This window comes from Silene latifolia, chromosome 5, assembly GCF_048544455.1.
Source record: "Silene latifolia isolate original U9 population chromosome 5, ASM4854445v1, whole genome shotgun sequence".
NCBI lineage: Eukaryota > Viridiplantae > Streptophyta > Magnoliopsida > Caryophyllales > Caryophyllaceae > Silene > Silene latifolia.
Genome location: NC_133530.1, coordinates 1,268,459 through 1,296,005, shown reverse-complemented (window position 1 = coordinate 1,296,005; position 27,547 = coordinate 1,268,459). Strand labels below are relative to the sequence as shown.

General features: G+C 38.4%; 4 protein-coding genes across 4 annotated transcripts; 3 read left to right on the top strand and 1 right to left on the bottom strand.

Moving 5' to 3' along the window:
• The first annotated feature begins 1,836 nt into the window (after positions 1–1,836).
• Positions 1,837–3,146, top strand: LOC141655772 (F-box protein CPR1-like). The gene is made up of 2 exons (XM_074462830.1): positions 1,837–1,989; positions 2,230–3,146. Exons 1-2 carry the CDS (start codon positions 1,900–1,902, stop codon positions 3,052–3,054), a joined length of 915 nt encoding a protein of 304 aa, XP_074318931.1. The 5' UTR covers positions 1,837–1,899; the 3' UTR covers positions 3,055–3,146.
• A 13,678-nt stretch (positions 3,147–16,824) lies between these two features.
• On the bottom strand, positions 16,825–18,379 carry LOC141655771 (uncharacterized). Its single transcript, XM_074462829.1, has 2 exons — positions 18,240–18,379; positions 16,825–18,015 (listed from the first exon to the last, which is right to left on the bottom strand). Exons 1-2 carry the CDS (start codon positions 18,312–18,314, stop codon positions 16,849–16,851), a joined length of 1,242 nt encoding a protein of 413 aa, XP_074318930.1. The 5' UTR covers positions 18,315–18,379; the 3' UTR covers positions 16,825–16,848.
• Positions 18,380–20,843: 2,464 nt separating this feature from the next.
• On the top strand, positions 20,844–27,316 carry LOC141656305 (uncharacterized). The gene is made up of 2 exons (XM_074463145.1): positions 20,844–23,354; positions 26,943–27,316. The coding sequence occupies exon 1, from the start codon at positions 20,924–20,926 to the stop codon at positions 23,048–23,050; it is 2,127 nt and encodes a 708-aa protein (XP_074319246.1). The 5' UTR covers positions 20,844–20,923; the 3' UTR covers positions 23,051–23,354; positions 26,943–27,316.
• Positions 23,073–23,779, top strand: LOC141657925 (uncharacterized). Its single transcript, XM_074465317.1, has 2 exons — positions 23,073–23,675; positions 23,765–23,779. The coding sequence occupies exons 1-2, from the start codon at positions 23,073–23,075 to the stop codon at positions 23,777–23,779; spliced, it is 618 nt and encodes a 205-aa protein (XP_074321418.1).
• Positions 27,317–27,547: the final 231 nt, after the last annotated feature.

Sequence of the window (27,547 nt, the reverse complement as noted above, 5' to 3'; positions counted from 1 at the left end):
CTAGATTTTACGTTTGTTAATTTTAGAAGCTTCCATATAGCACGCTTATGGTCAACTTCGGCCATTAAGCCTAGAGCAGTTCCCATACTTATAAAGTACCTATTTGAAAGTACCCTATCTACGCTCGCTGGCCAAGTTATCAAATAAAGGGTTTCTGAATCGACATCCATGGCCAAAGAATAAAGGGAAGTAGTACTACACCAATATAGAAATCCTGCGATAAGGAGCCCATGACTCTTAAGTGGAATAGTCATGTCTATGTAGTTCAAGGGTATACCTTGATTCTGAACATCGATAGATCTCCAAGCTTTATCAACACCGATAGTAAACATACTCATTTCAAATGTCGCACTGAAATCATAGTAGGAAATATGCACTACTTTATACTGACCGGAGGAATTAACTGCAACACTATACATTCTATTGGAAGGGTACCCCAACACCACATGAACGACGGGAGGCAGATTTACTATTAGTTTCCTAAGAGGATTCACAAGACGAACCATACCCCGAGTATCACAAATCAAGACTAATCCATTACAAGAACCCTCAATCTTCATAGACGGGAGGAGTAATTGTATTTTTGTTAGCTTGATTGATTTAGCATCAGCTTCAACAGCACGATATACCTTATTTCTCTTATCGCGACATTGTATGATGAAAGAGGCAGAAGTAGTAGTAGGCATTTGGCAATGCGCTCTAATAAAAAACGAGTCAGTAACTGTATCGCACCACTGCTTGCACACGTATCTCACAACGTCATGCAGGAATTTAGCAGGAAGAAACAGTAGGATGTTAAATATGACCTCTTTAGGAAGGTAGTTAATACTTGTATGTGCTTCTTTTTCTTTTCGTTTTCGCTTGCAGGGAACAAAAACTCTGTCTTTCGCCTTGTCCTCCACTCTTGGCTCCTGAAAAATGATTTTTCTTTTACGATTGATTAAAATACTCCCTCTCATTAATAAAATTTTTTTCTTTTACGTTTAATTAAAATACTCCCTCTCATTAATAAATTTGTTCTTTTTTCTTTTACGTTTGATTAAAATACTCCTCATACAAGAATAAAAACGACAAGAATCTATTCGTATAAAAAGAGCTCCTACTAAAGATGTCTTATTCTAGTGGTTAAGACGGAGGTATTGTGGACATTACATCCCACGTTCGAATCCCCACTCCCCTTTATTGTAATGCGACTAAGTGCGTGCTTCGATTAACCAAAAAATAAAATAAAAAGAGCTCCTAAGTTTAATAAATTTCAGGAAAAGAGAAAATTAAATACCGAGTACAAAATTAACGAAGTACCAGAGAAAGAGAAGAATGAGAATTGTGGCGACCAATTTTGCAGCGAGAAGGATACCGATGTGTAGGTGGAACTCCAGTCTCCATCGTCGATTTTCTTGGAATTAGTCTTATGTAAAACGTAGTACGGAGTATTATAATTGCAAAACCCTAACAGCGTAAACCCTCACTAAATTTGGGAAATATATATAATAAGGGTTTTTCTAACATGTTATTACCTACATTTCTGCTGAGATAAACTTAATAAAAAATATAATTTTCTGCTGAGGAAAATACTAATATTACCTACTTTTTTTTTTAAAATAAAAATATGATTTTTATTTTATGTCGACCTAAAAATTGGATAAACACACGTAAAAAACCTTTGTTTTGCAATGTCTCGCTATCTCATTTTCCTTTCCGTAATAGTATAAGGAATAAGGAATTAAGGGAAAGTTAGACTTTGTATGATACTCTACAAAAAAAAAAAATTATGATTTATGGGTTGTCTCTCATTAAATAGTTGTCACCCCATTAATTACCGTAACAAATTTAGGGACGGTTTACACTGTTAGGGTTTTGCAATTTCTGTACATAAGACTAATTCAAAGAAAATCGACGATGGAGACCGGAGTTCCACCTACGAATCGCTATCCAACTCTCTCGAAACTTGGTCGTCATCGTCACAATTCTCATTCTTCTCTTTCTCAGGTACTTCATTATTTTTGTATTTTACTTTTTATATTTAGTTCTCTCTTTTCCATCATCAAAATTCATGTTACGTTTATACAGTAGTTGTTTTAAGCCTTAGAATTGCTCGACGAAACAGATTATGAAACTTAGGAGCCTTTTTCATTACGAAAAGATTCTTCTCGTTTTTATTATTCTTGTATTGGGAGTATTTTAATCAAACGTAAAGAATTTATTTAATTAGAGGGAGTAATTTTTCAGGAGCCAAGAGTGGACCACAAGGCGAAAGACAAAGTTATTAACGACCTTCCTAGAGAAGTAATATTTGACATCCTACGTTTTCTTCCCGCTAAACTCTTGTACGAGGTTGTCAGATACGTGTGCAAGCAATGGTACGATATAGTTAGTGACCCGTCTTTTGTTAGAGCGCATTACCAAATGACGACGACTACTACTACTACTACCGCCTCTTACCTCGTACAATCTTACCTTAATCAAGATAGCGTATATTGTGCTGACCAAGACGGTGCTAAATCCGTCAAGGTAACAGAAATCCATTTACCGTTCAAGGCCAAAATTCAAGGTTCATGTAATGGCTTCATCTTGCTTTCTGATTATCGAGATAAACGAATGGTTCATGTGATGAATCCTGTTACGAAACTAATACATAGTCTGCCACCTGTCGCTCCTGGTATATCATATGGTTTTGCAGTTAATTCCTCTGGTCAGTATAAAGTGGGTCGTTTTTCCTTCCTTGACTACCATCAGGGATATAAAATGAGTATGTTTACTATCGGTGTTGATAAAGCTTGGAGATCATGTATCGAGGTTCAAGATCATCAAGGTATACCCCTGACCTTCGGAAACACATTTCATACAATTAATAGTTGTGGGATCCTTATCGCAGGATTTATGTATTGGTGTAATATTCAAGCCGTTTCTATCGCCATGGATGTCGATACAGAAACCCTTTATCAGATTTCATGGCCAACCGACCCAAATACAAAGTTTGATGAAGGCCAATTTATAAGTATGGGAACTGCACTAGGCTTAATGGCTAAAGTCAATAAGCTGTTGGTGATTTAAGAGTAATTACCGGTTCATTTGGCGTAATTAAGATTGGTTCATAGATGGGTAATCTCTAAATAATGTAATGCGAGTTCGGAAAGTACGGAGTGTACACTCGCTTAATTATTTGCGGGATTACGGTATAGTTTTCGGTTCGAATAACTATGAAAGGGGTCTCACTACTCGGATTTTAATTATTTGTATCCGGAATTTCTGAAGAGTTGTAACTCTTCAGAAATACATCTCCCTGTACCCTGTTTTGTCATTATAAATAGACAAAGGGATGAGAAGAAAAAGTTAGAGTAAAAAACATAATCTTCTACTTGCATCAAAGAACGTATAACATTCAACACAAAATATTTCTATATTACGTCTCTGATTTTTGTGCCAAAAATCAGAGGGCACCGTCTTATCTCAATAGAAAGTTCGATACAACCCAGGCACTAAAGTAAGGGTCGAATTGTTCTATTAGGAAAGCAGGAGTCGATTCGGTGCGGTATTATTATTGTCAATTCCTTTTTCGTGCATATACAATATCTAACAATCTAATAGAACAATTCTCAAAATCTTTCAAGACGAATGTTAAGGAATGACAATAATGGCGGTGTTAATTTCAGAAGAGGCATATGAAGATGCATTTCTTATCTACATTTTATTGATGTTGTGCGTGTGAGTACTTCTTATCCTCGGTACAGAGTGATAAGAAGATTGGGTCTTGAAATTTATTGCACAGTGGCATCAAGCGTGTGGTATAACAACCAAATAAGTGAAATCTGGTTATATTGTATTGTGACCAGTAAACGAGATGGTGTCAAAATTTGGAATATGTTGCAATGATTGCAATTTTGTAAATTCCAAAAATTTAGTGGTGAATCGATGGAGTAGATTAGGAAGACCAATTTTTTATAAGTTTGATACATGGGTTCAAAATCTGGAATGCTTTAAATACGCGAGGTCTTTTAAAAGAGTGAGTGTGCGTATCAAGCAAACGGAATTTAGTTCGGGCATCTAACTGTAAAGGCATCGCGAGATAAGTTTTTTCTTTCGTATCTCTGATATCTATGATTAATAATAAAATTATGCTTGCCATGTGTGTCAGTGTGTGCGCCTTTATTTTGTGATACCATCTTATAATGCACGATGATTATCACAAATTGCGATATGTTTTATTGGTAATACTAGCACTTAGTATTTGTAATTTTATGAATTGCACATTATTTTTTTGTTGAAACTTTGACTAATCATGAGATTATAGTTACAAGTTGATTGTTGCATAATGATTAATTTCTACAATACTTATATCATGAATATAATAAAGTATTTAAAAGTTAAAAGTATTTTTCAGTTTCTTTGCTTGTATACCATCAATTGATCAGTATTGATGATGATGAAGATATTGATACAACTTGGTTTTATATAAAATGGCAACATAAAGTGTGGTTGATATTAGCCAGTGTATTCACTTTAACATTATATATCTTGTATATATGTAATGAATTTTTTTTTTGATCGGCGTGAAGGCTAATTAGTGGTCTAATAGTGTGGTAACTCTCGCTGTTTTGTCGGATTTATTCACCCTTGATTGAATAGTCTTTATAACTGTCTCTGTTAATGACAAAGTCAAAGTCGTACTAATCTTGGATGAGTAAATTGTATATGCAACATGAGAAATATGATGGAAACTGATTGGTGTGTACATAATGTCTTGATTTAGTTCTCTGTCCACTATTAATAAGAACATGTCAATTTATTAGTATATATGAACTTTGTTTCTCACATAAATGCAATAATCATCATGAATGAAGTATGGTATACTATGCCTGAAATGAAGGTTTCATGGATGGATTATGTTGTGCATTTTCAATGTTTATTTGTCCTTATTGATGGTGATAATAGCATGATGATGTTTTACAATATGATGCTTTGTGATTATTAAGGATTATATTATCACACAATCATGTTTGACACCATGCTAATTTGGTGGGTATTGAAATGCATGAAAGCATGGACTATATTCTGTTGTTACACCCACATGTTGTGAGTATTGAGTTTTAGTTCATTTATTTTATCATTTTACCATGTAACTGTACTCCATAATAACGAAATTGGTTGGGTGTGAATGTCATTCATATTATTAATAAACTTGTTTTGGATTTTATACACGGCCATGCGAAATTAAGAGACATTATACGGGTGTTTGTATAACTTAATAGCATAGTTTATTGATTCTTTGGATGTTGTTATGTTTCCCGTTTTATGGTAACTTGAGACATCTTAGGTTGGAGACACATTTTGTGTCAATTTCCGTCTCATTGTTATGTAAATTTGTGTCTTATTTCGGGCAAGTTTAATGTTATGGGTATAACTATCAAAATTTTATAGAAGTTGTTTTTTGATCGATCTTCTATGATGTATGCCATGTTGAGAATGTTTGTTGACATATTTATTTGTTGATCAATTGATTTAATGATAATGATCATGCCTTTGTGATGCAGTTATTGTGCATTGTCTTATGAAATGATTGTGTTGTAGATGAGTGTCATCATGACATGCTCTCTTGAATGTAATACACAGAATTATGTATATTGAGTGGTAACATATGGTTCACATATGTGGCTTGTTAGAAATATAAGTGTATCATATGAGAAGGTCGTTTAAATTATGTTATTTCTTACATTGGGTATTATGTGAGATGAACATACATGACCATAATAATGTTTATGGAAATAAGTGTTTAGATGAATAAATACTTGATCGATTATTTAACATGTGGTGATCGGTTATTTAATAATGTTGTTAGTGTGCTAACTGTTTTGTATGATTGTTTAACATGTTAATATCTTGTGTAAAGCATTTTAAAGTTTGATTATTTAATTGATTTATTTACCATATAAATGATGGTTTGTGATAACCATGATAAGATTATGGGGTCATGGTGGTTTATCATGTAAGAGGTAAATCAATAGCATTGAATATTCAATTATTGACAATCCGGTTATGGAGTTGTCATGTGTTGTAGGATTATTGACAAGTTGGTCTTTGACACAAAGCAAAGATTATTTACCTTGTAAAAGGTGTCTCTGTCATCGTGTTCTTCTATGAAGGACATGGGGGAGGAAATATGATCCTTGGTATTAAGATCAAGGGTGAGAGTATGATTATTACTCTCAATAATGGTCGAGTATGACGCTTTTATTCAAATATGAAAGTGGAGCTATTACTCGGGTTTTCACAAGGGCTTAATTATTGCGGTTTGACAAGTTGAGTAAGTATACTAGTATAGCTAGTACTCATCTTTGGCAAGGGATTAAGCAAGTGTGACAATGTATAAACTAAACCATGAATTATGATGGTTTGTCCTATGTCATTTTCTTTCGGTTTTAGAGGGATAGTATTTTGCAAATTGAAGTACCAAATGTAGAAGGTGATTTTCTACTAGTGGTAGTGTATTTTACTTGGGAAGGTACCATGAGTATATGGATTTCCAAAATCGAATTTGCATTATGAGTTTGACATTGGAATTGGTATGCGTAGTGTTAGCATAGCCGGTTAAAAGGCTAAGTAGCTGAAGAAAATAATCTACGATTTTCCTTAAGTATTTGACCAATTTCATTCATATAATTTTGATAGTGAATAACGGTGCGCACCGGGGTGTTTGTTATAACACGGTTTATAGACTATCATAAATGGGAATTGATATTGGTTGTCTTTTGTGAGATCTCAGTTTTAGTTGATCACTTTGCATAAAGGGTCAACTAAGGACTTGACCGGTTATAAAGTCGGTTGACGGGATGAAACTAAAACTCGTATAAGATCTTTGGCGATAGGATACCCAATTCCCTTCTAATACAACGTTAGAGGCTGAATTCAATGTGGAAGGCCTATTGTTAAGAGATTGAAGCACACAATAATTTATATCCCGAGGTGTGTGCTTAGACTTGCATGTTGTAAGGTTGATCTTTTGAAAAAGTGTGTTTGCAAGGACACGATGAAAAGATCAACCTATATGAACATGAAGTTCAGCCGCTTCAAAGGAGATTGAGTTTGGCTCCTCAAATGTTCATGAATAGATATGGGACACTAGGCTTGTAAATAAGTGTCGGTTTATGTAATTTTTAGAAGTAAATTAGTTTATGTGTGAGTTATCTTCATGTATTCAAAATGGGTAGAAAGGGTTCAATGCGTAGTCACACCCCGATACTCGAATATTTGGAATGTGTAATTTCACTAAGTGGAAATTCAATCTTCGTGACATTTCCATTTATGCATAAATTGGTATGTTTGTTAGCTGTTTAATCTGTATTACGCTTAAATGGGGGAGGATTGTTGGTGATTTAAGAGTAATTACCGGTTCATTTGGCGTAATTAAGATTGGTTCATAGATGGGTAATCTCTAAATAATGTAATGCGAGTTCGGGAAGTACGGAGTGTACACTCGCTTAATTATTTGCGGGATTACGGTATAGTTTTCGGTTCGAATAACTATGAAAGGGGTCTCACTACTCGGATTTTAATTATTTGTATCCGAATTTACAAGAGTTGTAACTCTTCAGAAATACATCTCCCTGTACCCTGTTTTGTCATTATAAATAGACAAAGGGATGAGAAGAAAAAGTTAGAGTAAAAAACATAATCTTCTACTTGCATCAAAGAACGTATAACATTCAACACAAAATATTTCTATATTACGTCTCTGATTTTTGTGCCAAAAATCAGAGGGCACCGTCTTATCTCAATAGAAAGTTCGATACAACCCAGGCACTAAAGTAAGGGTCGAATTGTTCTATTAGGAAAGCAGGAGTCGATTCGGTGCGGCGATTCGGTGCGGTATTATTATTGTCAATTCCTTTTTCGTGCATATACAATATCTAACATAAGCGTGGTATATATAAGCTTCTAAGGTTGACAGACGTAAAATCTAGTGAGTGGACTGCTGAAATCGACATGATCGATATTGGAGCAATAATTAGCAAGGTTAGTAATGGTAAATGGACCTATGGTTACTACCCTAAGCTTGTTAGCTTGATTCATGGAGAGTTATGCTTTCATTATTGTGGTGTCAACACGAAGTCGTGTTGGATAATTCGTTATAATCTGGCCAACGAAAGCTTTGTGTCTATCGAAGTCGACATACCTTGCCATGCTACCTCTGGATTTCATCATGTACCAACCTTGGTTTCACCCAAGAATTTTTGACGTAATTATTAACAAACTTGTAACCTTTTTATTTTACTACTCCGTATTATTTATGAAATTCTTATTATGTACTCGTATTGTTTTTCGAGTATTTATAACGTTGTGTCATTGTTATAGACTTATAATACTTGACATTATTAGTGAATGATGAGTTAACACTGTTAGGAAATTGTATTACACGAACCAGATTTGACAATAATTAACGCACCGAATCGACCCCGAATTCCTAATAGAATAATAATTCGACCCCTTTTAGTGCCTGAGTGGAAGCAAATTTTCTACTGAGATAAAACGGTGCCCTCTGATTTTTGCACAAAAATCAGAGACGTAATATAGAAGTATTTTGTGTAGTTTGTTATAATTTCTTAGATGCAAAAGATGGAAAATTTCCTGTTTAAATTTCCTTCTCATCCTTCATTTCCCGTCATAGTTATTCAAACGAAAACTAAACCGTAATCCCGTAAATAATTATGCAAGCGTACACTCCGTACTTCCCAAACTCGCATTATATTATTTAGAAATTACTCTGTTAGGGTTTTGCAGTTTTAGTATGTAAAATAGTGGAGTACATAAAGACTAATTGGACAGAAATCGACGATGGACCACTTACTACGCATGGCTACCTACTCAATGGAATCTTTGTCCTCACAATTCTTGTTTTCTTTATCCAATAAGTCTTGCTTGTGACGGACATTATCCGTCACAAGTTGAAGACGGATAGTGTCCCTCGTAAAGTGGGAGGGCAGATAAGAGGGAAATGGAGCACCCTAGTCCTTATAAATAATGCCACTTGCATATTGAAAGAGGTATGTGCCGTCTTCAATGAAAATTTGTGTTCTTTATAGGTACTTCGATTTTGTAATTAATTTATTTTTTCTTTTCCACTATCAAAAGTTAATGTTTATAGTTAAGCCGTAGAATTGCGAGCCCTTTTCGATACGAGTAGATTCTCTCTTTTGTTTTTACTAGTTGGTTGCACGGCGTGCGCAAGCGCGCGGTACCCCAAGATATTTTAATTATTGACGTTTGCTTAAGCATAGTAGCGTCTTTTGATTTGTTTTAGCATTTTCCTCCCTTCGTCCCAGTGATATGTTTATACTTGCTTTATTTCTCCCTTATAAAATAAAGAAAGTGTAAACATATCACCGGGATAGAGGGTGTATATACTTTGCTTTACAATTATAAGTACAAATTCTCTTGTTTTTGTATTTTTAAATCCAACTTTAAAATTTTGTGTGTAATTTTCTGAGGGTATTAATACCATACTATAATTGATTAGATTGTTAAGTTGCTTAATGTTTTCCATTTGCTTCTTGTTTCTATCCTAATTTCGGGAAAGCTATATTCATATTCAATGTGGCTATTCTTAGATATAGTAAATGCTTTAGTATTCTTTTGCATTATTATATTGCGTAAGGATCATTCGATAAGCGTACTGCCACCGTCAATGTTAAATTACCGAGGTATATTGATTGTTGAGGTTTTATGTGCAAATTAATGTTGGATTTATTTATAGTTTGGGTTTTTTCATGGCAATCAAACCAAAAGAAAACGATAACAATGCGAAAAGACAAAATGAACGTTGAGTAACGAAAACACAACACGCTTAGTCTCATGCCACGCTAACATGCCTAGAAACAGTTCATTTGGAAATTCTTTTTTTGGGTTGAATTTTTTTATAATGTTTATTTTCGTTATAATCATTCCTCCTCCTTCCTTTCCACCCCTTAACCCTTCCCTCTCCTCCCCTTAACCCTTCCCTCCTTACCCCTTCCTAATTTCCCTCTTTTCCAAATTCCTCTCCCTCTCCAATTCCTCTCCCTTTCACTGCTCATCCTTTTTCCCTCTCCGTTTTCTCTCCAACATCCTCACGTCCTCAAACACCTCTTCTCCTTCTCCCTTTACACTCATACTACTCAGCCTTCTCCCCTCACCCTTCATACTCATTCTCCTCATTTTTTCCCGCCTTATCTCCCTCGCCCTCGTTCTTTCCCTCATCCTTCTATTTCTCTCTCCGTTTTCTCGCCAACTTCGTTGCATCCTAAGCCACCACCCACTTTCATCCTCTAGTCCTCCTCCTTAACTTTCTCCTTCATCCTCTCATAAACCTTCCTTGACCCCCATCATCCTCTTATATATACTCCGCTTCCTCTCCTCTTCCACGTGCTCTTATATTACGTTTCTTCCCATTTTTCCTCGTACTGCTCCTCCATATCTTCCCATTTCTCCTCCCCACCTTCCTTATTCCCCTTCCTCTTATCGTTCGCATCCATCCATTTTTCTCTCTCTACCTCCTCTTCTTTCCCCTTATTCTCTCTCGATCTTCATCCCTTTCCTCTTCCTCCTCCCTTATACCTTTCATGCCTCTTATCCTCCTCTTATATATCCTCCAGTTTCCCTCCTCCTCCACTTACTCTCGTATTATTACTCTAATCATTTTTGTTCTACTGCTCCATATATTCATTTTTTTCTCCTCCCTTTCTCTTCCTCCTTTTCTTTCCTCTAACCGTTCACATTTTCCATTTCCCTTTCCTTACATCCGATTCTCTCCCCTTGTACTGTTCACTTCCTCGACCTTCACCCTTTCCCTTGTCCGTATTATCCTTCTTTCTCTTCTCTTCCTACTATTTCTCCTACTTCCCTTAACCCTTCCTCCTTATCTTCCCTCCATTCCTCATCCTCTTCCCCTCGTTCGTTTCTTTTGCCCTATTTTTTTCTCTTTAGTGTTGTCGCCTCCTAAACCTGATCCTCACCCTTCTTCTCATCCTCCTTGCTTCCTTTCTTATTCCTCCTTCCCCTTTTATTTTCATGTTTCTCGGCCTCTTATGTTTAGCCTCTCTATGATTATTAGAAGAAAATGACATCCTGATTATTAATTGATACATTAATGAAAACTAAAATCAATACGTTTACTAATTAGATTTTTTAAGTGGAGTTTTCTTATAATTTTTTAAATTTCTCATTATAATCATTTTTCTTATTATTACTCCTCCTCCTCCTCCCTTTTCTTCTCGTACTACTTGTCCTTTTTCTCTTTCCCCTTCCTCCTCCTCCTCCTCCTCTTTCCCCTACTTCTCTCTCATTCCCTCTCTCTCTCTCTAAGACGTCCTTGCATCCTCAAACACGTCCTTCTCCCCCCTCTTTCTCAATTCTCCTTCACTTTCTCTCATAATACTCCTCCTCCACTTTATCCTCGAACTATTCATTCTTATCTTTCCTTTCCTCTTTCTCTTGCCCATCCTTTTCTCACTCATTTTCCTCTTATAGCTCGCATTCGATGATTTGGTGTTACATAATCAAACCAATTATGATAGATATTGTGAGTTGATTGCTTCAGAATAGGGTGGTTTAGGGCATATAACATCATATATAGATTTCAAGCGGGTACGGTATAGGTTAATTAGTATTATTTTCTAACTATTCCTTCTTTAAATTTCTCTCAATTCCTTCATATTGCTCATTTTATTTATTTATTTATTTTAATATGAATTCGTTGCTTTATCCGTCATGTTTACCCAACATCTACACTTTTATAATGTTTAGAGAAGTTATTTACTACTCAAGAGAATTGCTTCTTACTTAATGATCATGATGTATTAATTATGTACAATTTGTTAAGATATTCTTTGTGAAAATTTGTCGCAATTATTTACTCATTAAGCCTCTCTTAAGACGTATATGACGGATATATATGTCCTAAGAATAAAACGGTTTAAGTAATCACCACTTGTTTGAATGAGATAAATATTTTGGATCTCCCTATGCATTATGCCTTTGTTTTATTCATCTCACATAAGTATACTTGACCCGTCTTAAGCTTAAGACGGATATCTCCGTCTTATGTTAGAATTTGTGTTACTTATTGCTTTTGGTGATTATTTTTATCGACAATTTAGCTCACTTTGTATGGAATTTAGCTGATTACAATTTTTTTCTCAACCTAAACTCTCGCGATGTAATAAAACTCAAAAATCACCTCTTTTTATATCTTCACTTTCGTCCACGTCTAACCTTGAACTTGTTTACTTGAAATTTGGACATCTTGTTGACAAGTTTTAGAAAATATTTAATTCTTGGTAATCATTTTGCTCAAAATATTTGGGTTTATCCTCCGCGTTGCTGGCACATCAAGTGTTTAGAAAGGGCTTAAATTACTGTTATGATTATCGAAAAGTAATGGATAGAATCAAGCACTCCATTCATGACCTATACAATAACATACTATAAAACGGTGTTAATTCAGTCAACATGGTCATAATCACAGTCCTTCGTTGAAAGCAGGCCATCGAAGGTGATGCGAATGAAGATAATTACGCTTTATTTTCTTAGCAACTGATGAGGTGTGAGTGGAGGGGTATGAAGAGGCAAGGTGTTGGGTTAAAGATGATGGAGAGTTAGACATTGAGACATAGTTGGGATGCTGAGATATTAAAAACGGCCCACTATGCCATTAAGAGGAGAATTCACAAGTCAGACCTATAGGAGCCCAAAACCGAATAACATACCCAGCCCAACCCGTTTACGAAGCACTATTCATTAGGCAAATTACTATTCATTAATGAATAGTAACATGGGTGCTCTCATATTTTATAAAGGTGTTAGATTAGATTCTTGTATGAGCCGTATTTTAATTAAACACAAAAAATTTATTAAACTAGAGTAAGTAATTCTTAGCATAATTATTTTGAGTAATTCTTAGCATAATTATTTTGTTTTGTCTGCTCACTTGTTACAGTTTTTGATTTTTTTGGAGGCGAGACTGGACGACAAGGTGAAAGACAAATAATTTGTTCCCTGAAAGCGAAAACGAAGTGAAAAATAAACACATACTTCGTATGTAGAAGTTTTATCAATCTTCCTAAAGAGGTGACATTTAACATCCTAATTCTTCTTCCAGCTGAAGTCCTGCATCAAGCAGCGGGAACTGGGACGATATAGTTAGCGACCCAATTTTTGTTAGAGCGCATCACGATTCACGAATGTTCTATGTATATTGGCTCTAAATCGGAAACTTATTGACTGAATACTTTATCCGTCTTATTCAGTAGGTTTTTTTTTTTAAAAAAAAAAAGCATAATGGTTAATTATTTAACGTATATGCTAAATCCCGCACACCTGTTTGCTAAGTCCTACACATTTTACCCTAATTTTCCATATTTGCCCTTTGAAAAAAAAAACTGAATAACAAAGAGTACCCGATCTAAATATACCACAACCTATGAATTGTCCACATGTAAGCAACCTATGCTACTAATCTTATAGAACTCAACAAGGAACAAATAGCCTTTGCAGCTTTATAGACAGACACTGACTTGAGATGCTAAAGCAAAAGAGAAGCCACGGCCTTAGAGCATCCGCAACAATGGGGCTCCCCATATTTTCTCTTTCCTTTTCTTATTCGTCCACCTAATTTTCCACTAACTTTTCCATTTAACCTCCCCATTTCATAACTACATCTCTGCAACAATGGGGTTCCCCATTTCAACTCCACTTTACCACTTTACTTTTTCATGTTTGTCAACGCGTGTTTTACGCGGTAAATATCGTTAGCTACGTATTTGCAAAAATTATAAAAGTTCGATATTTTTAATGTACTCGTAAAGACGAATCAAACAAGATCTCACATGGATATATTTGGTCCACTTTTTAATAGAACTTGGCCCACTTTTTCATATGGGAACCTCCCCTACAAATGGTGGAGCCTCTAATTAAGGGGAGGTGTGTGCAATAATGAGGCTCCCCATTTGAGGAGAGAGAGTACATATGGGGAGGCACCTCCCCACCTTTGCGGATGCTCTTAGAGCGTATCGGGCATAAAATATACCATTATATTGTTATCGTAGTTTGCTTAGCTACCTTTTATAAATCTGCAGGTCACTAGACCCACGGCCGCAGCTACTAATGTTTCAAAAGACATTCCTGATTTAAACATACCACATTATATGTCGTCTCCACAAGTAAGTAAATACTATTTAATAAATGTTTTGTTTAAAATTGTACTAAATTCAATTGCTTAATTTAATTGCTAAATTCGACAGGGAACCAAACATACGTCACTTTTTCCTTGTCCAAATGCGGTTCCTAATTTCATGGTACAATGGATAATTGATTGGGTGAATGTCGATAGCGATGGGAATCGTGGGTATCGGCGATTGCTCAAGAGATTTATGGTGATGAACATAAGTGGCCAACAGTTAGACGTGATATGGTGGATGAGTTAGAAAAAAATAGACATATTTATATAAGATTATATGGAGGCGAAATGGAGTTCGCTAAATTGATTAAGAGAATTTCATGGTGGAAAAGAGATGAAGATGCACCAGTGATACATTGGATGGATGCCGATATGGGATTCATCATAGCTAATTGCTATGATGCAATTTTCACATGTTTGTCACCTACGAATAGTTTTACATGCTTACCAGTGACGCGAACGAGTGCAATATCACAGGGGCCGAAACAAATAATTTCCATTGTATTTATAAGTTATGGCAGACACTTTATATGGGTATGTTCGAATTCATTATATTTCTTAATTAATGTGTTATATGAAGTTCCCTAACAAGTTTGTTAATCCCTTTTCTAGGTGCGTCTTAGAAATGGGTCACCATTGCCAACCATGCACCCGCTTTGGAGACATCATGCTGATAAGAGTAGAGTTCCCGACTTCAAGCAAATTGAGCAAAAAATAATATCTTTTCAATCTCAAGGACCACAATTTGGAGAAGCTTCTCCAGCAAAAACCATATCATCTTCCACATAATGAATTTTAGTGAAAACTGTTTCGAACTCGTACTCATATTTTTAAGTGGGCACTTTTAGCTATTTGTTTATGACTCTTGTCTTCATCAAGTTTTACATTATTAATTACATTACATGATTACGTTTCATAATTCCGTCTTATGCTCATGTCTTATATTGTAGTCTTTCATCAAGAGAAGTGAAAGACGAAACAGCAACCCAAATGATACAATATCAGTAGTTGAATTGTTTGCTCGTTTATGTGTAATAAGGCAGAAACAATGGAGCAAATAATGACAAATTATCTGACCATTTAATCTCCACCCTTCCTTCCTTATCATACCCACACATTAGGCACCAACATCACAGCTGATTACAAACAGCAAGGCAAACCAGTAGACAAACAGCTGATTACAATATCAGTAGTTGAATTGGAATAAAATCAATATCAGCAAGGAGGAATAAAATGTTGGATATCTAGCTTAGCAAAAATCGATTCAGCGAGATTCAGCGTTGTAAAGACTTGTTCTTCTGATGCATATATCAAATTTCTACACTTCCCTGCAACACCAACCAAATAATGCTCCAATTTCTGCAAATAATGCTCCAAATAATGCTCCATATCTCAGATTCAGCCTGTAAAGGATCTCAGCAAAGTCCCTGAGCGACCCGAAAGCAGTAAACTCGGAGAATACTTCAGACGGGGACCCTCAGACGGACTTTATCAATACTTCACAAACGAAGAAGCAGTAAACCCGAAAGCAGTAAACTCGAAAGCAGTAAACCCGAAAGCAGTAAACTCGGAGAATATCTCAGATTCAGCCTGTAAAGGATCCTCAGACGGACTTTATCAATACTTCACAAACGAAGAAGCAGTCTCTGAAGTTCAGTTCTTCATGGAAGCGACACCAGAAGGGGACCCTGCACAACACCTTATAGAACAGGTTCTCTTTCGGGCAGCTAAGAAATCCGGCATGGATTTCTACGAGTTGCTCGACATTCCACAAGGGAGGGGTGGTCGGCTGCGGGGAGGGTGGTCGGCTGCGGGGAAGGGGATGTCGGCGCGAGGACAAGGGCGTGAAGTGATGGTCGTCGCGTGGATAAGAATGCGGTGTGGTGGTCGCCGGCGCAGGGACAGGCGGTGAGGGAGGAGGGTGCCGACGGGCGGTGAGGGAGGAGGGTGCCAGTGAGATTGATATTTGGGGTTTTTTTACTTCTCTTCTTTCTCTCTCTTGTTTCTCGTTTGATGATGGGGAGAAATGAGAGGGGTAGTTTTGGAATAAGGTGGAATTAAGTGCGGGATTGAGTAAAATGATGTGCGGGATTTAGCACGTCCCTTATTTAATAATGGAAACGAAGGTGTTGCTAGGAGATCGTGGTTAAATTCGGCTGAATTGAACTAAGCTTAACTAATTAGCATAAGTAGATGAAAATGATTTCTACAAATTTGCACACATAAGAAAACAACCCGTGGAGATCAGTAGAGATCACTTGTCCCACTCTTATGTCTCATCCTCTTAAAGAACTTGACACATCACACTTAAATAATAAAAATGATAATATTATATCTTAAAGTGCTAATGTGTCACTATAAAAAGTAATGGAACACCAGATGGGACGGAGGATCTGCTCTGTGTGGAAATAGGTGCAAGATCTAGTACTATAACAATGACAAAACATTATAAATAGACGGAAAACAATACGAGTACATAAGAATTTCATAACTAATACGGATTAGTTTCTTAATAATAATAATTAACTATAGTCTCCGTCTCAGTCAATAATATGTACTTGCTCTATTTTCCACCTCACAAAATAAAGCAAGTGTAAACTATTCATTGGGACAAACGAGTATTCCGTGGCTATTTAAAGGAGTCAAGGGTAGCAATTCTTCGGTGAAACAAAAGTTTGTACATGATGAACACTAGAGGCTCCATTACACGATATGTTGACTCTGGAAGACACAAGGCTTTCGTTGGCCAGATTATAACGAACGAACCTGGACCACTTCGTGCTAATAACACCACAATAAAAGCATAATTCTCCATGAATCAAGCTTACAGGCTTTATAGCCACGACTCCATAGGTCATCGTCCATTTACCTTTAGTAACCTTGTTAACTATTGCTCCAATATCGATCTTGGAAATTTCAGTCCACTCACTAGATTTTATGTCTGTCAATTTTAAAAGCTTCCATATAGCAGGATTAGAGTCGTCTTGGGCCATTAATCCTAGAGCTGTCCCCATACTTATAAAGTACCTATTAAAACGTTCCCTATCTACGCTCGCTGGCCAAGTAATCAAATAAAGGGTTTCTGTATCGACATCCATAGCCAAAGAATATACGAATGAAGTACTACACCAATACAGAAATCTTGCAATAAGTAGCCCGGGATTCCAAAGTGGACAAGGCATGTCTCCGTAGTTCAGGGGTGTACCTAGAAGATGTTGAAGATCAATAGGCCGCGGTCTCCAAGATTTATCAACCCCGATAGTAAACACACTCATTTCACAACTATAAGTAGGGGAGATATAGAAGGAAATATGCACCACTTTATACTGACCGGAGGAATTAACTGCAAAACCATACGTTGTATAGAAAAGGTACCCCAACACCACAGGTATGACGGGAGGCATATTTACTATTAGTTTCCTAAGAGGATTCATAAGATGAACCTTTCGGCTTGTATCCCAATTATCACAAAACAAGACTAAGCCATTACATGAACCCTGAATCATGCCTCGGAAGGGTAATTGTATTTTTGTTAGCATGACTGATTTAGCAACGTCTTCATGAACAACAAAATACATATTATGTCTCGTATAGGGAGCTTGTACGATGAAAGAGTCGGAATTAGTAGTCGTAGGCATTTGGCAATGCGCTCTAACAAAAAACGAGTCTGTAATTATATCGTACCACTGCTTGCACACGTATCTCACAACGTCATGTAGGAGTTTAGCAGGAAGAAACAGTAGGATGTTAAATATGACCTCTTTAGGAACAAAAACTCTGTCTTTCGCCTTGTCCTCCACTTTTGGCTCCTGAAAAATTATAAGGTGTAACAATGGAACACACGAAACAGAGTTGTGCTACGAATTACTCCCTTTCATTAAATAATTTTCTTTTTTTTTTTACGTTTAATTAAAATACTCCTCATACAAGAATAAAAACGACAAGAATTTATTCGTATTAAAAAGAGCTCCTAAGTTTCATAAATTTCTCGAAAAGAGAAAATTAAATACGGAGTACAAAATTAACGAAGTACCTGAGATGAATTGTGGCGACCAAGTTTCGAGCGAGAAGGATAGCGATGTGTAGGTGGAACTCCAGTCTTCATCATCGATTTTCTTACGTACTGTAATTGCAGAACCTTAACAGCGTAAACCCTCGCCAACTTTTATAAGGCGTTTTGGTTTAATGGGATTATAATCATAACTTTCCTTGATCCCCCATATATTTAACCTAAAATTTCAAGTTTTCCGGTCTAAAACACATTTCCTATTTTTATAAAATCTCTTATTTATTTTCCTATTTTGATATAATCCTTTATTTAAAATTCATTTCTAAATTTGTTGTGACAAAAAAATTCGTTCTTTGTGTGCTAAACTGTACCTAAAATATATGCTAATAAAAAATTTATAAACAATTTCATTAATTTTGTTTAAAACTATACACATTTCATGACATTACTCAATTTTTTGGATTAGTATTATAGTTATTTTTTTGTTTTTCTAAAAATAAAAATTCTATAAATACCGCGCCTTCATTGCGCGGGATCTAAACTAGTAACCATATTATGGGATTATAATCATCATAAAAACTTTAAAGAGACGGATCCAGTAGAAAGACCCGAGATCCCGAGACAGATTTTTTTTATACGTTTGTCTATTCAATTTTTAGGCCAAAATAAAATAAAAATTTCTTATTTATTTTTTCCAGTCAAAAAATTTTACGTATATTTTTATTAAGTTCAGGTTTATTTATTTTAGTTCAGTTTTATTTGAGTAGTCTTAATATTAATTATTTATTGAAACCGAAGGAGTTTCTAGTAGTCAAGGTTGAATTAGAACACGAAAAAAAAAGAAAACCTTCGGTTTGCGATGTCTCGAAATCCCGGGGATTTCTACTATGGATCCACCAATCATAATTATTTCCATAATAGTATAAGGAATTAAGGGAAAGTTGTGACTTTGTAGGATACTCCTACAAAAAAAAATTACTCCGTATGATTTAAGATTTGTCTCTCTCATTAATGTAGTGAGAGACCGTTTTTTAGGAAACTTATTATTATTTATATATTTATATATATGATGATTAAATAGTTGTCCCACCATTAATTAACGTACCAAATTTGGGGACGGTTTACACTGTTAGGGTTTTGCAATTTTCGTACATAAGACTAATTCGAAGAAAATCGACGATGGATACCGGAGTTCCACGTACGATTCGTCACAATTCTCATTCTTCTCTTTCTCAGGTACATCATTATTTTTGTATTTTACTTTTTATATTTAGTTCTCTCTTTATTCCATCATCAAAATTCATGTTACGTTTATAGTTGTTTTAAGCCTTAGAATTGCTCGACGAAACAGACTACGAAGCTTCATTAAGAAAAGATTCTTCTCGTTTTTATTCTTGTATTAGGAGTATTTTAATCAAACGTAAAGATTTTATTTATAGCTTATAACTTTTCAGGAGCCGAGAGTAGACGACAAAGTGAAAAACAAAGTTTCTGCTCCCAACAAGCGAAAACGAGACAGAGAAAGACGACGTACTCGTGTTATCTACCTTCCTAGAGAGGTCATATTTAACATCCTACGTTTTCTTCCTGCTAACGTCCTACAGGACGTTATGAGATACGTGTGCAAGCAGTGGTACGATATAATTAGCGACCCTTTTTTTATTAGAGCGCATTGCCAAATGCCTACTACTACTACTGCTACTTCTGCCTCTTTCATCATACAATCTTTCCTTGAGAAACGTAAGAAGTTTGAGAGACGCCATAAGGTATATTATTTTGATAAAGACGTAACAAAAATCGAATTACCCTTCCCGGCCATGATTAACGGTTCATCTAATGGCTTAGTCTTGCTTTTTGATTATCGGGATTCACAAAAGTTTTATCTTGCGAATCCTCTTAGTAAACGAATCATTCGTCTGCCTTCTGTCCTTGTTCATGTGGTGCGATCCGCCCTTTCAAGTACTTCTTTGTGTAGTTTCGCAGTTAATTCCTCTGGTCAGTATAAAATGGTGCATTTGTGCGCTTGTGAGCATCCAACTAGTTATGATGTAAGTGTGTTTACTATCGGTATTGATAAAGCTTGGAGACGTATACCCCTGACTGGTCCACTTGAGATTTGTGGGCCGCTCCTTATCGCAGGAATTATGTATTGGTGTAGAAGTACTTTCCCTTTTTTGGCCATGGATATCGATACAGAAACCCTATATTTGATTTCTTATTCGAACAACGTAGATAGGTCAGTTTTTGATGGGGACCTTTATGAAATCTATTTTATAAGTATGGGAAATGCTCTAGGCATAATGGTCGAAGTCGACACTAAGCATAGTATATGGAAGCTTCTAAAATTGACAGACGTAAAATCTAGTGAGTGGACTGAAATTGGCATGATCGATATTGGAGCAATGGTTAGCAAGGTTAGTAATGGTAAATGGACGACCTATGAAGACCTGCCTATAAAGCCTGTAAGCTTGATTAATGGAGAATTATGCTTTTATTGTGGTGTAAGCAAGAGGTCCTCCTGGTTGATTCGTTATAATCTGGCCAACGAAAGCTTTGTGTTTTTTGTAGTCAAGATGTCGTATCGTACTGCCACCGTTTTACATCATGTACCAACTTTTGTTTCACCGTAGAATTGCTGGCCTTAACTCCGTATTTATAAAAAAACAAGAACTTAGAGAGATGTGAGTTAGAGAGATAAAGTAAGGAAAATGCCCAAAACAATACCCCCGATGAACCACCCCGACCCACCACCACCACCTTCTCCCTGGCCACCAAGGGTCCCTGTCACCATCCCCAGAATTCCGACCGCCACCACGAGTCATTTGAGGAACACCGCGCACACTAGCCATCGAATCGCCCCTCCAAACCTTAACCCACCCTTGCCAACCACCTCCTCTCCACCACTAACCCAGCCACCGGCGGCGGTTTCTTACCGTACTGCCCTAATTAATTCTATCCCTCACCCACAACTACAAAAAAACCCCGTCTTCTCCTCCTCTGCCCCCAAATCAAAAGACCCGATTTTTCCCCAAAATCGTGTTGAACCCAGAATTGTTCTCCCTCCGGTGATTGTTAATTCCATAAAAACAACATGGGAAAACACTTTAATTATCAAGCTCACTGGAAAATCGATTGATTCTATTCACCTATCATCGTCCCTTCGCTCTTTGTGGAAGTGCAAAAATCATGTCCGGTTGATTGGGTTGGGACGTGGGTTTTACTCATGTAAAATTGAAAACGTGTCTGATCTTCAGAATATCAGGAGCAACGGGCCATGGTTTGTTCTTGGTCACTATGTCCATATCCAACCTTGGTGCCCCAATTTTCAACCATCATCAGCGAAAATCAACTTTGTCCCTACTTGGGTTATTCTCCCTGAGTTGCCTATTGAATACCACCGCACCGACATTCTTCAGGCTGTCGGAAATGCTTTAGGCGGGTTTATCAAGTTTGATCCGAATGGCTTGAGTAACAATAATGCGCGATTTGCGCGGTTGTCCGTTCATTTGGACCACTCTCAACCTCCCCCAACTAGAGTTTGGATTGGTTCCTTCTGCCAAGAGGTTCGACTTGCCGAAAAGCAAATTTTCTGTTTTATTTGTCAAAGTCGATGCAATGGGGCATGCGGGGTTACTAACGAGGTTAAGTGTGGTCCCCCTCATGCTGGCTCTGGTAGTGTTCCTGAGGCTCCCTTTCCCACTAGTCAAGAGTCTTCTGACAAAAGCTGGACCATGGTACCATTCCCAGGAAAAAGCAAATTCCCCTTTTTCTTTCCAAAAAATGTGCCAAAGACCACTTTATTTCCCACGCCACCAACTCACCCTGACCATTCAAAAATAATTCTTACCACTTTATTTCCCACTCCACCAACTCACCCTGACCATTCAAAAATAATTCTTAGTACTCCCTTGTCCCTGCCCGTGAAACTCAAGTTACTTTTCGACCTTCAATATTTTAATCCTTACCTCTATCAGCCTACCCTACCCCTTCCCTTCCCTTTTTTTATCATTCCCCTAACATTAACCCATACTACCAGCAAAGAAAAAATCTTCAAAAAAAATCCCATGCCAACCCAAAATGACAGACCACATTCTCCTCCGCTGCTGCTTCCCATCCACCTACCACCCACCACAACTTCTGTTCCATCAAAACCACGATCAGACCTTTCCCTCACCCTTATTCGTTCTCCTCCTCCACCCCGAGGCTCCAATAAAGGCCTCCTCCCAACCCCCACCCCTCACTCTGCCAGAGGTACCAGTAAACCAAACTATCTTCATGTTCGAACCCCTCCTCGTCTCGCTTCGAGTACCCGCACCTGTCCTGCGAGCCATCCTTGCCAATCCGTTCCAGCCTCCTCCACATTGCCTGTCCTTAAGCCTACTCACTTCCCGGAGACCCAACAGATTCATCGCCCCAGCTCATCTTCCAGATTTAACCGACCTCTTGAATCTGCCCCATGTTCTCCTTTGCTTCCTGAAATGGTTTGTAAACCACAAAGACCACTCCCCCCTTGCTCCCGTGCTGCCAGAAGCCCTGGAGTTCCTGTCGGACCCCACTCCCATTTTGCCTCGATTGAGGACAGTCTCACTGTTGACCTCTTTAGAGAAAGACCTCCTAGTTGCAAGCTTCTCCAATACGGTGAAGATTTTCAGAACAGCAATCCCATTGAATCAACTGAACATTTGGGTAAGCTGGGTTGCCCTCGATTGGGATCGCAGAGAAGTCTTATTGTCTCTGACGGGGTCAAACATCAAGGTCTCCAGCACCCTCCTAGGCAGAGAATTGGACGCGGAGGGGGACGCGGGAAATCCAGAGGCTCTGGCAGGGCCTGTTAACTCTCTTCCTCTTCCTCCCAACATGAATATCCTTTATTGGAATTGTCGTGGCATTGCCCGCCCGTCCTTTACCACCCATCTCTCCTATCTTGTGAATGCCCATAAACCTCACATCGTCATTCTCTCTGAAACCCGTGTCAGCTCCCCTAATTCTTTGGCTATTGTGCGTGGTCTTCATTTTGATTCTTGGGAAATCCTCGACCCTGCGGGTTTTACTGGCGGTATTATCTTGTTGTGGAATTCTTTGGATGTAGATATCACTCTTGTTGGCAAGGCCGATCAGATGGTTAATGTGGTGGCTCAGGTTCGGTCTTCTAAACTTGTTTTTTTTCTTTCCGCTGTTTATGCCAACCCCAAATTTAAACGTAGAGTTAACTTGTGGAACGAGTTAAAAGCTTTGTCAGTGAATCTTAACCATCCTTGGGTGTGCATTGGTGATTTTAATGAGGTTACTGGACCCTTAGAAAAATTAGGAGGTTGTGGTATTAAATGGAATAGAGTAAACCTGTTCAAATCGACTATGAATGACTGTAACCTGATTGATCTTGGTTTCTCTGGCCCCAAATTTACCTGGACTAATAAAAGACGTATTCACCCAATTTTTGAGCGCCTTGACCGGGTTTGGGTTAATCAATCGTGGCTTGACCATTACCCCAACTCCCATAATTCCCACCTCACCCGCCTCTCTTCTGACCATTGCCCAATTATTCTTAGGTCTTCTCTGAGTGATTGCCATCAACCTAAAGCCTTTAAATTCGAATCCTTTTGGGCCACCGACCCTAACTTTCTCCCACTCGTTGACCTCACGTGGTCCTCCTCCTCCGACTGTGTCCCCATCAAGCTTTTTTCACTTAGTGTGGTCCTGGGGAACTGGGCTGCTAATGCCTTTGGTAACATTTTCAAAAGCAAAAAATCCCTTAATGGCCGTCTGCTTGGAGTCCAACGTGACCTCTGCCGCTACCCCAACTCGACTTTCCTCAATAATCTCAATGATTCACTCCTCAATGAGCTGAACCACATTCTTAATTTGGAACACTCCTTTTGGAAAGATCGCTCTCGCATAAATTGGTTGGTGGATGGTGATAGAAACACGTCCTTCTTCCAAAAAACTGTCACCTTACGTCGCAGTTTCAACAGGATCCTTTCTTTAGTCGACGATGTCGGCCTTACCATTTCCGGTCATGACAACCTCTCTACTCACATCACAAATTTCTTCGCCAAACTCTACACCTCTGAAAAATCCTTTGCTACCCGTGTCTTACCGAGTCATCACCCTCCCCTTACGTCCTTCTTTGTCCCCTCTGAAGATGAGATCCGCATTGCTCTCTTTTCTCTTGGCTCTAAGAAAGCCCCGGGGCCCGATGGGTTTCATGCGGGTTTTTTCAAAAATTGTTGGCACATCATCAAAGGCGACTTTGTCCAATTTACCCAATCCATTTTCCTCACCAAGTGTATGCCGGGAGCAATTAATAAAACAACCATTACTCTTATCCCTAAAATCCCCTCCCCCCAAACCATTACAAATTTCCGGCCAATCAGCCTTTGTAACACCACTTATAAAACTGTCACAAAAATCATTGTCAACCGTCTGAAACCCTTGATGCACAAGATAATTTCTCCCAACCAAGGTAGTTCTATCCCCGGAAGGGGAACGGATACTAACTATATCGTTGCTACTGAAATTCTTCACTCTATGCACACTTCTAAGAACAAAACAGGTTGGTTCGCCCTCAAACTTGACCTTGAAAAAGCCTTTGATCGTCTTGAATGGGACTTTATCCTCTCTTGCCTCTCTAAGGCTCATATTGATGGAGACACGATCTCCCTTATCATGAGCTGCATCTCCTCCCCCTCCACCCATGTCTCCTTCAATGGGTCGCTTCTGCCTAGTTTCTCCCCCTCTAGAGGCATTAGACAAGGGGACCCCCTCTCCCCTTACCTCTTCATTATTTGTATGGAGGCTCTCTCCACCCTCATCCATCGATCCTGCTCGATCTTGACCGACCCCGTTTCCTCTTGGCAAGGGGGGTGCTTCTTTCTCTCACCTTCTTTTTGCGGATGACATTCTGCTGTTTGGGCGTGCTTCTGAAAACAACCTCTGCGCCCTCCAAGACACTCTCCTGAGCTTCTGCTCCTCCTCGGGACAGAAAATTAACTGTTCTAAAAGCAAACTCATTTTTTCTAAACACACTTCTGTGGAGAATATTAACATGTTTGAGACTTCCCTCGGAATCAAGACAACCTCCAACCTCGGTAATTACCTTGGTTTTCCCCTTAAAGGAACCAAGCCCAAGAAGGCTGATCTCCGGTTTATCTTAGATAACATCCAGTCCAAGTTAGCAAATTGGAAAACCCGCTTCCTTTCCAAGGCGGGCAGACTTTGCCTCATTAAGTCTACTTTAAACGCTATCCCCTCTCATATCATGCAGTGTATTCGCCTCCCTGCCCTAACCCTTGCTGAAATTGATAAATGTGTTCGCACCTTTCTCTGGTCGGGCACTTCCTCACGAAAGCTTCACCTTTCTAACTGGGATCTGGTTACCAAACCTTTGATTTTGGGTGGTCTTGGGATTAAAGCTGCCCGTCCCCTCAATGATGCTTACTCAGCCAAACTGACTTGGAAAATCCTTTATGAAAAATCTTCCCTTGCCTCTAGAGCCTTGTGTAGTAAATACTATTTCCCCCGCCTGACTTCTTTTAGAACCGGGTCCCACATTTGGAAAAACGTGGGCATTGGTGCCCCTCTCCTCCAAAGCCACCTCATTTGGTCCATTGGAGATGGGACTTCTATCTCTCTCTGGACTGATAGGTGGTCTTCTCTTGGGCCTTTAAGGAGTGTCATTCATGGCCCCCTTAATAAATATTCTTGTAATGCCAATCTTTGCTCCATTATCTCCAATGGCTCGTGGAGCTTTGAGAACCTTGACTTTGTCTTTCCCTGTGCTATCATTAACTCCATTTCAGCCATACCCCTCCCCTCCCCTGGTCGGTTGGACATCTTAACTACCTCTCTCGCCCCCAAAAATAAATTTTCTATTGGTTCCATGTACTCCTCCCTTACCAGCCAAACCCCCTGCCCGCCCTGTGTCACACCTGATCTGGGGTGGCTCTGGGACCTCCCGACCCTACCAAAAATCAAATTCTTCCTCTGGCTTACTTGGTGGGATAAACTTCCCCAAAATCTTAACCTCTTCCATCGCGGTATTATCCTATCTCATTCCTGCTCCATCTGCTCTAGCCCTTCTCTCGAGGAATCGACTCTTCATCTCCTTCGCGATTGTAGTTTCGCCTCATCTGTTTGGGCCCAATTTGATGTCTTACCCTCCTTCTTTTCCCTTGACCTCCAGCCTTGGATCCATTCGAACTGTACTTCTTCTAACCCCTCTTGGCCCACTAACTTCTCTTTCCTTCTTTGGCGTCTTTGGACCAGAAGATGCGACTTCCTGTTCTCGACCCCCTCGCTCACCCCTTGTCATGTTTTCTGTGACTCCACATCCGCCCTTTCTGCTGCCTGGACCGTGGCCAATTCCAGCCCGGCCGTCCCCGTTTGTGCCCCTCCCTCTGCCTTTTGCTACCCGTGTAGCTGGGCTCTCCCTCCGCATAGTTGGCTTAAGGTCAACGTTGATGCGGCCTTCTCCCCTTCCTCTTCTTTAGCTGGTATTGGGTGTGTTGTCAGGAATGATGTTGGGTCGTGGGTCAAGGGTTGGTCGTCGCGTCTGTTTGGCCCTAACCCCTTTGTTTGTGAGATCCTTGCCATTCGGGAGGGACTCCGGTTTTGCGCCCAATCCTTGGATAAGTGTATTATTGCCTCTGATTGTCTTATTGCGGTCACTAACATCTTGAGTAGTACCCCACTATGTGGGCCTATTACTAACATTGTCCTTGAGTGTAGGGATCTTTTGGAAGACTCTCCCCATTTGAAGCTTATGTTTGAGAAGAGATCGGCTAATGAAGTTGCGGATTCTCTTGCCAAGTTTTCTTTAAATGATACTACCTCTTGTAATGGATGTTTTACCTGGGACCTAGCCCCTTCTTTTGTTAGTAATTTGTGCACTAAAGACTTTGTTTCGGCCATTGAGCCGCTTCCCCCCGACCCGCCCCCTTGATGTATACTTCTTGAACTGGTTTTCCTTTTAATTAATTTATGTCCGTTTGATCCAAAAAAAAAAAAAACTCCGTATTTATTAAATTCCAATTTCCTATGTACTCGTATTGTGTTCGAGTATTTTATAACTTATTATTATAATTAACGTTTTGTCATTCTTATAGACTTGTAGTACTTGACACTATTGGTGATGAACTGAGGATCGTTTAACTCCATTTGATCGATCTTGCACCTAATTCCACTGGAGCGAGCGCATTCTCGAATGTTTACTACTTGTGCTTGTTTCGTCGCGCAAGATAGAAAATCCGATTCAAAATCAATAGTTATTTATGTTTGAAATCCCTCGTACAATACGGAAAAAAACAACAGATAATTAATAAAGACGATATTTG